The sequence below is a fragment of the Entelurus aequoreus genome, linkage group LG01 (genome assembly GCF_033978785.1).
Source record: "Entelurus aequoreus isolate RoL-2023_Sb linkage group LG01, RoL_Eaeq_v1.1, whole genome shotgun sequence".
NCBI lineage: Eukaryota > Metazoa > Chordata > Actinopteri > Syngnathiformes > Syngnathidae > Entelurus > Entelurus aequoreus.
Genome location: NC_084731.1, coordinates 80,301,115 through 80,315,557, shown reverse-complemented (window position 1 = coordinate 80,315,557; position 14,443 = coordinate 80,301,115). Strand labels below are relative to the sequence as shown.

The 14,443-nt window shown below is 38.6% G+C and overlaps 1 protein-coding gene across 4 annotated transcripts in view; it reads left to right on the top strand.

The window, feature by feature from the left end:
* Positions 1-14,443, top strand: part of LOC133657807 (gamma-aminobutyric acid receptor subunit gamma-3-like) — a 244,370-nt gene that overhangs the window by 186,889 nt on the left and 43,038 nt on the right. For 3 of the 4 annotated variants that reach the window (XM_062059572.1, XM_062059577.1, XM_062059587.1), the window contains exon 7: positions 6,787-6,924. In XM_062059572.1, coding sequence (XP_061915556.1) covers positions 6,787-6,924 — 138 coding nt within the window. Of the gene's footprint in view, positions 1-6,786; positions 6,925-6,991; positions 7,107-14,443 lie in introns of those variants that run through there. The other variant, XM_062059598.1, reaches the window with a different exon arrangement.

The following is a 14,443-nucleotide window of genomic DNA, read 5'->3' as shown; positions in this document are numbered from 1 at the left end:
AGCGGACAACAGAGAAGACTGGAGAGCCCTGATCATCCATGCCTGCAAACAGGCCTGATACCCCATGATGATGATGTAATATCTAACAGTGTTGCCGTTCAAATTGTGGCCAAAAATTTTAAATATAAAGTTAACTCAGTGGCCTAGTGGTTAGAGTGTCCGCCCTGAGATCGGTAGGTTGGAGTTCAAATCCCAGCCGAGTTATACCAAAGACTATAAAGATGGGACCCATAACCTCCCTGCTTGGCACTCAGCAACAAAGGGTTGGAGTTGGGGGTTAAATCACCAAAATGATTCCCGGGCGCGGCGCCGCTGCTGCCCACTGCTCCCCAAGGGGATGGGACAAATGCAGAGGACAGATTTCACCACATCTAGTGTGTGTGTGACAATCATTGGTACTTTAATCTTAATCTTTAATCTTAAAGTGCCAATGATTGTCACACACACACTAGGTGCGGTGAAATTATCCTCTGCATTTGACCCATCCCCACATGGGAGCAGTGAGCAGCGGCGGTGGCCGCGCCCGGGAATTATTTGGTGATTTAACCCCCAATTCTAATCCTTGATGCTGAGTGCCAAGCAGGGAGGTAATGGGTCCCATTTTTATAGTCTTTGGTATGACTCGGCCGGGTTTTGAACTCACAACCTACCGAGCTCAGGGCGGACGCTCTAACCACAAGGCCACCGAGCAGGTCTATATACTGGTTATATAAATCCTCTGTCTTGTCTATATACTTGTTATATAAAACCTCTGTCTTGTTTTAATGAATATTTAGGCCTACTGCGCTACTGTATTTTAATGTTGATCATTATGGTGGTACATGGAGAGACAGGTTTTTCCTGAGGTGGTATTTGGTGAAAAAAGTTTGAGAACCATCAGAGGTGACCTGGCTGGTCCACAAATAGGTATGATGGGTGCTATGACCTAAAATCAACATTGCAATATATTACAGCCTTGTGCAATAAATATAATATTTAGCATATAAATGATGATAGAACCATTAAAAGGCTCCTCATTTAGCTGCTGACATATGCGGTAACGTATTTAATCTATATTTGGTTGCATTATTATTTTTTTTTTACTTTTATTAATCTACTTGCCAATTTACTGTTAATATGTGATTACTATTTTTCTGTTGTTTGGATACTTTACATCAGTTTTGGGTGATACCACAAGTTTGGGTATGGATCCAATACCAAGTAATTACAGGGGCAGTGTTGATCATACCAATGCTGTTACTTCAAATCTTCAAGATCAGTAAATGTTTACATTTTTTATCACAATTAAAAACAGACAAAAACACAGTATGGCACTGTAACAATATCAATATTGTCTTATTCCCTTGTATCACCTATACTGTAATATTTGAGCATGATGAATAAACATAACACAAAAAAACTCTACTAGATTAGAGGTGGGGAAAATAATGGATTTTTAGATACATCGCAATTCAGACATGGGCGATTGTAAAATCGATTAGTACACGTCAGTAATCTATTTATTTATTGTAAATCAAGTAATGCAGACAGTTCTAAAATGTTGCTGACGTCGCCGAGAGTTATGACCAGCTCCTTTATTTTAATGGAGATTATGTTCCAGTTTTGCACACACTTCCACTGAATTAATACATGTGATAAGAATTGATTAAATTGTTTTTTATTACAAATGCACTGTCTTTAAAAGTTGCAAGTCATGAATGCTTATTTAGTTAAATGAAAAGAAATGTAAAAATATACATGAATTAAAGATGCATCAATAATCCTTTTTTAATCGAAGCGTAGCAACTGGATCGTAATGGAATTGTGATTCCCACCTCTTAATACTGAATCTAATTAAAATATTTTGTTTTTTTGCCTGAATGTCCTCATACATCCATGAGTTTATAAGCAATAACAAAAATGACCAAAAAAAACAATATTGTGATAATATTGATGTAATGACTGACTGATTGCGTTTCCATGCACTAAATTAGTCGGATTTCTCAAATAATTTGGCTCAAAAGAAGCATTCTACAACACATGGAAACACCTTTATCAGATCAAGTTCGGCTTTTGAAAAGTCGGACTGACACACCTACAGTAGATTATGCGACGGAAAACCAGATCCCTCGAGTGGGTGTGTGCCGCCTTCATATTGTGCATGCGCCAATCTAGACGAGTGGAATATATGCAACCTGTAAGCAGTGATGGGCTTGGAAAATGTAGTAAAATGAGCTACAAGTTACTCTCGATTAAATGGATTAATGGATTAGATTTATATAGCGCTTTTCTAGACACTCAAAGCGCTTCACAGAGAAGTGAGAACCCATCATTCATTCACACCTGGTGGTGGTAAGCTACTTTCATAGCCACAGCTGCCCTGGGGTAGACTAAATGTAGCTAAGCTACAGAAAAAGCTATCCCCGGAGAATTATAGCAAGCTACATTTCTATCTATGGACCCACATGTATGATATCCATGTTAATGTAACGGAGAGTGTACAAATATTAGTATTAACTTTCTGTCATTTACCTGATGACACCCTACACCCCACTGTATGTATTTATTTATTTAGTTTGCCTTTTCTTTGGCCTACCCCTATAATGTTATTTATTTGGTCTTTCTACAGTAAAAAAAAAAAAAAAAGCATCCATTTAAATCTTGCCAACAAAACAATGACTTGTATGTTGTGTGGGAGCAGTTGGTAATGTTCATGTGCAGTAAAACATTTAATGAACTCAACTCACCTTCATGTGTGTTCCTAAATTTGTGTTGGACGTCATAAATGAAAAGAACAGTTTTGGTGTTGGTTGACAGAGTAAACAACTAAAAAGTAAGGTTTTGGCCATTGTTTTCTCTAAACGCATACATTTGTCTAAATATGGCCAAGGACACGCAATATTGTGGATTTCCTGCACGTCATCTTCATCACTAAAGGAAAAATGTAATCTGCGGGAGAGAATCTCTCTGCCATTTTGAAGTATGTTTCTTTTTTTTTTGAGTGGTCAGCTTGAAGCATCCCTCTTTCTCCGACTCCCTCGTCGTCATGTGACATGAGTGCCTGTTATGATTTAGCTTTTTGGTTTCTTGCCTCTGATTGGCCAGTCCATAATGTTTCGCCTTATCCTTAGCCAATTGTGACTCATCCACAAACACCAACCAATCATCTCTGCATGTCTCAATGGATGTCCTGATCTTGCTGGCTGCTAAACAAGTTTACCTTCAGGTACTAATAAAATAACTTAACCTAACCGTAGCTTGTACACAACCAACGGTCTTTTCATTCAGACTTAAAACTCCTTCCATCAAACCACCGAGCTCATTGAATGAACTTCGAGACATTCGAAACTTGTCTTTCTATACACCGTCGGAAGATTCCTTCAAAACAACTTGCTTCAACCCACATCCAGCAACTCCGAGACCTTTTTGATAGTCGTGTCATGTTTGTGGAGCGATCTCTGATCATTCCTTGATGCTGTTTGCTATTTACCGTCAGCATAGCCGTTAGAGACGTAATATTTATAATCTGCGCCATTATAACAGGGGACATCAGGTACCACAAGAACTGAGCTGTCGACTCGCGATTTGTGAGGATGCCTTATTTTGGTCATAGGTCAACTGGAAAAGCAATACATTTATCTATCGTTAGAGTGTGAAAATACAAAAAACTGTTTAAGAAATCAGACTAATTTAGTGCATGGAAACGAAGTCAATGTACAAACCCCGTTTCCATATGAGTTGGGAAATTGTGTTAGATGTAAATATAAACGGAATACAATGATTTGCAAATCATTGTCAACCCATATTCAGTTGAATATGCTACAAAGACAACATATTTGATGTTCAAACTGATAAACATTTTTTTGTTGTTGCAATTAATCATTAACTTTAGAATTTGATGCCAGCAACACGTGACAAAGAAGTTGGGAAAGGTGGCAATAAATACTGATAAAGTTGAGGAATGCTCATCAAACACTTATTTGGAAAATCCCACAGGTGAACAGGCAAATTGGGAACAGGTGGGTGCCATGATTGGGTATAAAAGTAGATTCCATGAAATGCTCAGTCATTCACAAACAAGGATGAGGCGGGGGTCACCACTTTGTCAACAAATGCGTGAGCAAATTGTTGAACAGTTTAAGAAAAACCTTTCTCAACCAGCTATTGCAAGGAATTTAGGGATTTCACCATCTATGGTCCGTAATATCATCAAAGGGTTCAGAGAATCTGGAGAAATCACTGCACATAAGCAGCTAAGCCCGTGACCTTCGATCCGTCAGGCTGTACTGCATCAACAAGCGACATCATGTATAAAGGATATCACCACATGGGCTCAGGAACACTTCAGAAACCCACTGTCAGTAACTACAATTGGTCGCTACATCTGTAAGTGCAAGTTAAAACTCTCCTATGCAAGGCGAAAACCGTTTATCAACAACACCCAGAAACGCCGTCGGCTTCGCTGGGCCTGAGCTCATCTAAGATGGACTGATACAAAGTGGAAAAGTGTTCTGTGGTCTGACGAGTCCACATTTCAAATTGTTTTTAGAAACTCTGGACGTCGTGTCCTCCGGACCAAAGAGGAAAAGAACCATCCGGATTGTTATAGGCGCAAAGTTGAAAAGCCAGCATCTGTGATGGTATGGGGGTGTATTAGTGCCCAAGACATGGGTAACTTACACATCTGTGAAGGCGCCATTAATGCTGAAAGGTACATACAGGTTTTGGAGCAACATATGTTGCCATCCAAGCAACGTTACCATGGACGCCCCTGCTTATTTCAGCAAGACAATGCCAAGCCAGGTGTTACATCAATGTGGCTTCATAGTAAAAGAGTGCGGGTACTAGACTGGCCTGCCTGTAGTCCAGACCTGTCTGTCATTGAAAATGTGTGGCGCATTATGAAGCCTAAAATACCACAACGGAGACCCCCGGACTGTTGAACAACTTAAGCTGTACATCAAGCAAGAATGGGAAAGAATTTCACCTGAGAAGCTTAAAAAATGTGTCTCCTCAGTTCCCAAACGTTTACTGAGTGTTGTTAAAAGGAAAGGCCATGTAACACAGTGGTGAACATGCCCTTTCCCAACTACTTTGGCACATGTTGCAGCCATAAATTCTAAGTTAATTATTATTTGCAAAAAAAAAATAAAGTTTATGAGTTTGAACATCAAATATCTTGTCTTTGTAGTGCATTCAATTGAATATGGGTTGAAAAGGATTTGCAAATCATTGTATTCCGTTTATATTTACATCTAACACAATTTCCCAACTCATATGGAAACGGGGTTTGTAGTTTGCTCCATACAACAAATGCTCGCACAGGTGTCCACGACATCTGAAGTTACAAAGTTACTCTGCTCCAACTGGCGGAGCAGAGTAGGAAGTTAGCACTTAGCTTTGACGACGACACAGTGGCGGGCCGTGCGTTTCCCATTTAGGCCTTCAGTGATGTCCGACTTCAATAATTGCCTCTCAAAATACCACAATTTATGTCACCACATGACCATTGGTGGAGAAATACTATACAGAAACACATTTACACACTACTGAGCATTGCCTCACATCAACAGTGTACAAAACAGGTTATTTTCTGGCGCATTTGAAAAACAATTAAAACGCATCAGCAATTATAACATATCTTATGTGGTACTGTCAAAAATAAAATTGGAAAAAACAAATAGGAAAAAATTTAATATTTGAACTCACAATTTATAGAACCTATTCGACGCCGTATAAGCCAGTGGTCGTTGCCTTATTCGAGTGGAAATGGCGAGCATTTCCCCATTTCATCGCCAGAACAGCTGAGCTAGCTTCCGGGGTTGGCCGACTTCGTCTCACAAGATGTAGTTTCTCTTTAAATATCCTTCTTGAAAATGGCTTTGCAAATATATATCTGCCACCTAATCAACGTTTTGTTCTCCTTCTCTGCTATCCCGGTCTGGCTACGGCGCAACACTTCCCGCTTCCTGCTAAATTGAAACTTGTGATTGGATACTCACTCTGGAATGACAAGTGAGTATCCAATCACAGTCTCGTTAACATCAGGCTACTTAGATAGGCTACTGTCAACAACTTGTGATTTGATTGGCTATCGCAACTGTTTATCAACTGTATGTGTTCTCAAATTCATCCGCTAATAGTCCCGATGAGTATCCAATCACAGGATGCGTACATGTCACGTTCAACGTGAGGCCAGCTAGAAGGCCTTACTGACAACAACTCGTGATCTGATTGGCTATCGCAATTGTCTATCAACTGTATGTCCCCGATCACTTACAGTGCTTGGACGCCCGATTGTTGATTCTGAAGGCCTCTGGCAGATTTGGTACAGCATGGCAACATAAGCTAGCTGAATTCTGATTGGATACAAACTAAAACTAAAAACAACAGCACTGGAAGGAGCATAATATGACATGAAGAGAATATGAATACTTTTATATATTTAAGGAAAGTATATTAAAAAATATCTGTATCCTTAATTATAATCATGATTTCTGACGGCACACCACTGCATTAACATTTTTTGCTTCTTTGTCTGGAAAAAATTGTTTTTTTATATAACGCCATCTAGCTCAATCTGTATTTTATGGACCCCAACGGCCGCGTTATATGACGATTTGACAATTGTATGAAAAGCTCTATCGCATTTATATGATTGATACCGCATATTGTCTACCCTAGATACCTATTTAAGGTCACCATATTCTCTTGGGTACAAGCTAGCGTAATATCCATGTGGTTTTAAACTTTTGTTCTTAGGACACATAGCACAAAGATAAAGCAAAGTGTCTGTGTTGTTTCTAGATGGCTACCCCCGGGATGAAATCGTGTACAAGTGGAGGCGGAACTCAGTGGAGACTTCGGACCAGAAATACTGGCGCCTCTACCAGTTTGATTTCATGGGGCTCCGAAACACGACCGATGTATTGACCACGACTGCAGGTAGGGAAGGGTCAGACTGCTGACCTCATTTTTAACTAATGACTCTAATAGTTTTTCCATGTCGCAGGTGAGCCACAACGTGATCAAACCCGCTGTGCCTTCAGGCAGTGCGGGCAAATAGGTTTTCACCAGCATTCATCACCAAAATGAGAGATTCAAGGGAAAGTTGAATTATTCAGTCGTGTTCACTTCGCACATTTCATGTGATCATTCGGTCCCTGCTTGTTGTCTGGAGGAGGCTGTCGTAATATTGTCACTCCAAAAAGGTGCCACTAATTACACCCACCGCTGGCTTCGCGTGGGCCAGTTGCTAATTCATTTTTAATGCTGGTTTTAATGGCTGATTAAGCAGAGCATTATGAATGAGGGGGATCGGGCCCAGAACATGACACGGTTATTGTTAACCTCGCTTTGCCTCCACTGCACTCATCCCCTGATTTGGCTTTCAAAGAGCTTCCCACATGAATATTCCATTTGGTTTTGGTCCCCGCATAAAGGAAAAACATTAGACAATAGACACCCAAATATTGGGCATTGGGAATGGAGCCCTGACATAGAGCACTGGTTATCAATCTTCTTTCATTGGAATTTTAAAATATATTAAAAATATATTTTTAAGACTGTTTCCAACCCCAGCCAGAAAAAAAAATTATGTTGTTTTTTTAAAAAAACGATGTCTGATTTATTAATTATAAATAAGTACTATTGCATTCAGTATGCTACTTATACTTACAAAGTAAACGTAATTACAAAAAAGCTGTCTGCACATAAAATAACTATCAAGTTGAAGTGTTATATTAAAATATGTTCTTCATGCAAACACAAATTAATTTCTAAATGTTATTTAGTTGTATTCTTTTTAGGTTACAATAAACATGCCATAAAAGTAGGGGTTTCTGATCATATGAACTGTAATTGTGTGAATGCCCAAGCATTGTTGTTCTTCACCAAAAACTCATCTACTTATTATTCCGCCCACTTTTTTCATCCGATCGGAACCGTTCAAGTATCAAAATCGAGGGCCTCCTAAAAATGTTTTTACCAAATACCCCAGATTACCCAAATTCCAGGTTTTCCAGAACATTTTTCCTCTTGAAAATGAATGAGACATTTTTCAAACTTGCACAATTCCCACATTTCTCACCCAATTCCAACTGTTCCACTTTCAACACCTTTCACTCATCTTGGACAATCAAACTACCATTTTTCAAGTTCAAAAAAATTCCAGGAATTCCCATAATTCCCGGTTTTCCAAAGCCCTATTTTCACTTTTTGTTTCAGCGTTTCCACCATCCACATTTTTCAGCCAATTCCAACCATTCCACCATCGAAACATTTCTCTTAGTTGGGACATCAAACGTTACTTCTTTTTTTTGGTACAAATTCAAATTTCTGGTTTTCCTGTATACATACATAAATATAAACATATAGATACATATACATATAAATATATGGTAACACTTTAGTATAGGGAACACATATTCACCATTAATTAGTTGCTTATTAACATGCAAATTAGCAACATATTGGCTCTTAATTAGTCATTATTAAGTACTTATTAATGCCTTGTTCTGCATGGCCTTATTATACAACCAGTAAGCCATTAACTAAGAGTCTTCCCTCAATAACCTCAGAATTATTGCTTAGTAGTAACCTTAACACTAACCCTTAAATGTTCCCCTAGTGTCCAAATAACACTAAGTACTTGTTACTTTAATAAGCAACTAATTAATGGTGAATATGTTCCCCATACTAAAGTGTTACCAAATATATATACATACAGTATATATACAGTATATAGTACAGGCTGAAGATTTGGACACACCTTCTCATTTAATGCATTTTCTTTATTTTCATGACTATTTACATTGTAGATTGTCACTGAAGGCATCAAAACTATGAATGAACACGTGTGGAGTTATGTACTTAACAAAAAAAGGTGAAATAACTGAAAACAAGTTTTATATTTTAGTTTCTTCAAAATAACCACCCTTTGCTATGATTACTGCTTTGCACACTCTTGGCATTCTCTCGATGAGCTTCAAGAGGTAGTCATCTGAAATGGTTTTCTAACAGTCTTGAAGGAGTTAGCTCATTGAGAGAATGCCAAAAGTGTAAAGTAAAGTAAAGTAAAGGCATTGAATGATAAGGTGTGTCCAAACTTTTGGCCCGTGCTGTATATATTTATGCATGTATGGGTGCAGTGTTTCCCACACATTCATATATTTGTGGCGGCCCACCACGAAAGAATTACGTCCGCCACAAATAAAAAAGCTTCTCAGGCAAATCATATAGTTGATGTAGATGCCCATATAGGCTGTTCAGATTTACTTTACAAAAGACAAGTGTAGGATACTTCTCTTGTTGCCTTATTTGTATTTGACCACTACTGTTTTCTGTTTATTTGTTACTGACTGTGGCAGGACACCTCTGCCTCTGTTTCACTTTATGTTGCTGGTAAATAATATGGTTGTAGTAGTAGGCTAAAGTTAAATTATTTAGTATGTATTAATTAAAGGGGCAGAGCTTTAAGAGACATTTTAGCTTTTATATTTTATAAGATATATTTTTTGTAAGAACCACAATTAATAAATATATTTCAGTGAATAGCTTATTGTTCAAATCTGTATATAAATATGTACATAAAGTGTTGTAATTATATTGTAAAATGGATGGATGGATGGATGGACGTTTAAAACAAAACTGTTATTATTAATTAGTAAGTATACATTTTTTTAGCCTTTTTAGAGAAAATCATATCATTGTAGTAAATTATGCAAATTACTCGATGATGTCATGGTGACCACGCCCATGACCACGCCCATACCCACGCCCCCACCACCACAGGTATCTCGGCAGTTTATGGGAAACACTGGGGTGTGTATATTTATGAATATATGTGTATGTATGTACTGTATATATTTAAAAAATATATATATATATACAAATTGTGTGTATCCATTTGTATTCTAAAGTACTTTTTGACTTCCTTCATGTAGCCCAGGGGGTACCCATTTAAGAACCAAAAGGCCTAAATATCTACACTACTCTCAAAAAGTAAAACTCCCAACTAAGAGAAATGTTTTCATATGGTGTAATGGTTGGAATTGGCTGAAAAATGTGGACGGTGAAAACACTAAAACAAAATGTGAAAATAAAGCTTTGGAAAACCAAGAATTATGGGAATTCCTGGAATTTTTTTGAACTTGGAAAATGGTAGTTTGATTGTCCAAGATGAGTGAAAGGTGTTGACAGTGGAAAAGCTGGAATTTGGTGAGAAATGTGGGAATCGTGAAGAATTTTGAAAAATGTCTCATTCATTCACACTCAGCTGAGATAGGCTCCAGCACCCCCAGCGACCCCGAAAGGGACAAGCGATAGAAAATGGATGGATGGGTCTCGTTCATTTTCAAAAGGAAAAATGTTCTTGAAAACCTGAAATTTGGGTAATCTGGGGGTATTTGGTAAAAACGTTTTAGGAAGCCCTCAATTTTGATACTTGAACAGTTCCAATCGGATGAAAAAAGGGGGCGAAACAATAAGTAGATTAATTTTTGGTGTAGAACAACAATGCTTGGGCATTCACACAATTACAGTTCATGTGATCAGAAACACCTACTTTTATAGCATGTTTATTGTAACCTAAAAAGAATACAACTGTATACCATTTAAAGATTAATTTGTGTTTGCATGTAAGAACATATTTTAAAGGCCTACTGAAACCCACTACTACCGACCACGCAGTCTGATAGTTTATATATCAATGATGAAATCTTAACATTGCAACACATGCCAATACGGCCGGTTAACTTATAAAGTGCAATTTTAAATTTCACACTAAACTTCCGGTTAAAAACGTCTATGTATGATGACGTATGCGCGTGATGTCAATCGTTGAAACGGAAGTATGGGGACACATTGAATCCAATACAAAAAGCTCAGTTTTCATCTCAAAATTCCACAGTATTCTGGACATCTGTGTTGGTGAATCTTTTGTAATTTGTTTAACGAACAATGAAGACTGCAAAGAAGAAAGTTGTAGGTGGGATCGGTGTATTAGCGGCTGGCTCCAGCAACACAAGCAGGAGGACTTTGACTTGGATAGCGGACGCGCTATCCGACGCTAGCCGCCAACCGCACGGATGATCGGGTGAAGTCCTTCGTCGCACCGTCGATCGCTGAAACGCAGGTGAGCACGGGTGTTGATGAGCAGATGAGGGCTGGCTGGCGTAGGTGGATAGCTAATGTTTTTAGCATAGCTCTGTGAGGTGCCGTTGCTAAGTTAGCTTCAATGGCGTCGTTAGCAACAGCATTGTTAAGCTTCGCCAGACTGGAAAGCATTAACCGTGTAGTTACAGGTCCATGGTTTAATAGTATTGTTGATTTTCTGTCTATCCTTCCAGTCAGGGACTTATTTCTTTTGTTTCTATATGCAGTTAAGCCCGATGCTTTCACGTTAGCTCCGTAGCTAAACTGTTTCGCCGATGTATTGTCGTGGAGATAAAAGTCACTGTGAATGTCCATTTCGCGTTCTCGACTCTCATTTTCAAGAGGATATAGTATCCGAGGTGGTTTAAAATACAAATCCGTGATCCACAATAGAAAAAGGAGAGAGTGTGGAATCCAATGAGCCAGCTTGTACCCAAGTTACGGTCAGAGCGAAAAAAGATGCGTCCTGCATTGCACTCTAGTCCTTCACTCTCACGTTCCTCATCCACAAATCTTTCATCCTGGCTCAAATTAATGGGGTAATTGTCGCTTTCTCGGTCCGAATCGCTCTCGCTGCTGGTGTAAACAATGGGGAAATGTGAGGAGCCTTTCAACCTGTGACGTCACTCTACTTCCGGTACAGGCAAGGCTTTTTTTTATCAGCGACCAAAATTTGCGAACTTTATCGTCGATGTTCTCTACTAAATCCTTTCAGCAAAAATATGGCAATATCGCGATATGATCAAGTATGACACAGAATGGATCTGCTATCCCCGTTTAAATAAAAACAATTCATTTCAGTAGGCCTTTAATATAACACTTCAACTTGATAGTTATTTTATGCGTGTGCACAAAGCTTTTTTGTACTGAGGTTTATTTTGTAAGTATAAGTAGTATACTGTATACCAAAGTACTAAAGTATTAAGTAATAAATCAGACATCGGTTTTTTTTTAACAAACAAAACAAGTTTTTTTTCTGGCCGGGGGTGGAAACGGTCTTAAAAATATATTTTTAATACATTTTAATAATCCACTTAAAGAAGACGGTAATATACACAGTAAGATTTGGTATTGATTGATTTATCTCTATTAAGGAACATTTGGAAAATGGCAGAGGCGTGAAGAGAGAGTGTTGGACTCCTGCTGTATCGTCATGACAGAGTCACACTCCTTGTCCCCCCCCGACACAAACCTCTAAACACCTCCAAGAAAATGATTTGCTTTCTCACTTATGACTTTGCTTTTGTTTCCCTCGCCGCTTGTCAGCGTGCCGTCTTCTCACGCATGATAATTAGATCATGTGGCTGAAAATACATGTGATTAATTTACACCGTGACAAACTTGCCAAATGTCTCCTCTTACCCCCGTGCTTATCTTTGTCTCTCTTCTTCACCAGCGTGTGAGACTTAGTCAGGGGAGTGGACAATGGCTATTTCCAGCCACCTGCACAGCGACCATTATGATTAGAGATTATTTAGTTCCCCACAAGCTTCTTTTCTATGGTTGCTCGTCCTCGTCTGCCGCTGCAAGGCGACAGAGACATTTTCCAAATGTGCTCTTGTGCGTGAAGACTCTCCACATGTGGGGAGGCGCTCCTCAATTGGGAGTATCTCTCTTCCAGGACCTGGAAGAGAGATACTCAGCCTTTAGAGAGGCACTCGCTGCCTAAAATGTTCATTCACTTTTTTTCCTGCTTCACTGGACGTCTTCCAGTGAAGCTCTCTCGCTCATTAGCGTCCACCCGAGAATGCCTCTTGAATGGCGCTAACAAAATATACTATCACAATAGTATTGCTGTTGTTGGCCTAAATAGAATGTGTCTTTCTAGTAGACCAGCCAAGGAACACAATATATTTCATGCACGCCTCAATGTATGACATGCATTATTGCTAAAAAAGAATGATGTCATAATATGTAATAAATGTTGCTGCAAACATTTATCCTGGGTGGATCTCGTGTGGGAGGAAGAGGGGGGTTTAATCATTTTCCAACGCAGTCTGCTGAAAATGATGGAAAGCGCCACTCTACATACACTATATTGCCCAAAGTATTTGGCCACCTGCCTTGACTCACATATGAACTTGAAGTGCCATCCCATTCCTAACCCATAGGGTTCAATATGATGTGGGTCCACCTTTTGCAGCTATTACAGCTTCAACTCTTCTGGGAAGGCTGTCCACAAGGTTGCAGAGTGTGTTTATAGGAATTTTCCACCATTCTTCCAAAAGCGCATTGGTGAGTTCACGCACTGATGTTGGTCGAGAAGGCCTGGCTCTCAGTCTCCGTTTTAAGTCATCCCAAAGGTGTTCTATCGGGTTCATGTCAGGACTCTGTGCAGGCCAGTCAAGTTCATCCACACCAGACTCTTTCATCCATGTCTTTATGGACATTGCTTTGTGCATTGGTGCACAGTCATGTTGGAGGAGGAAGGGGCCCGCTCCAAACTGTTCCCACAAGGTTTGGAGCATGGAATTGTCCAAAATGTTTTGGTATCTTGGAGCATTCAAAGTTTCTTTCACTGGAACTAAGGGGCCAAGCCCAATTCCTGAATGGTGGATGAAGAGGAAACACAGAACATATAACGTATAATGAAGTAAATGTACACTACATTGATAGTACCATATATAAATGTACAACAACGCATTGTATATGACTGATTTAGTGCGACAAAAACTAATTATAAGTTCTAATAACGGATATTATAAAAGCAAATATTATTGTTTACATCCAGAGCAGCCATCTTTGAAACAAACTTGGGTTGGTGAGAATGCTCCAACTTTCTGAGTCAGAAAGCCAACCTCTATGCGCATTCCAGTTGAAATTCTGACTAGGAACTAGTGTTGTAACGATACCAATATTTTGTTACCGGTACTAAAATTATTTCGGTACTTTTTGGTACTTTTCTAAATAAAGGGGATCACAAAAAAATTGCATTATTGGCTTTATTTTAACAAAAAATCGTAGGGTACATTAAACACATGTTTCTTATTGCAGTATTAAATACTAAGTACTTATTAAGTACTTAAATAAAATAGTCAACATACAAGACAACTTGTCTTTTAGTAGTAAGTAAACAAACGAATGCTCCTAATTAGTCTGCTGACATATGCAGTAACATATTGTGTCATTTATCATTCTATTATTTTGTCAACATTATTAAGGACAAGTGGTAGAAAATGAATTATTAATCTACTTGTTCATTTACTGTTAATATCTGCTTACTTTCTCTTTTAACATGTTCTGTCTACACTTCTGTTAAAATGTAATAATCACTTATTCTTCTGTTGTTTGATACTTTACATTAGTTTTG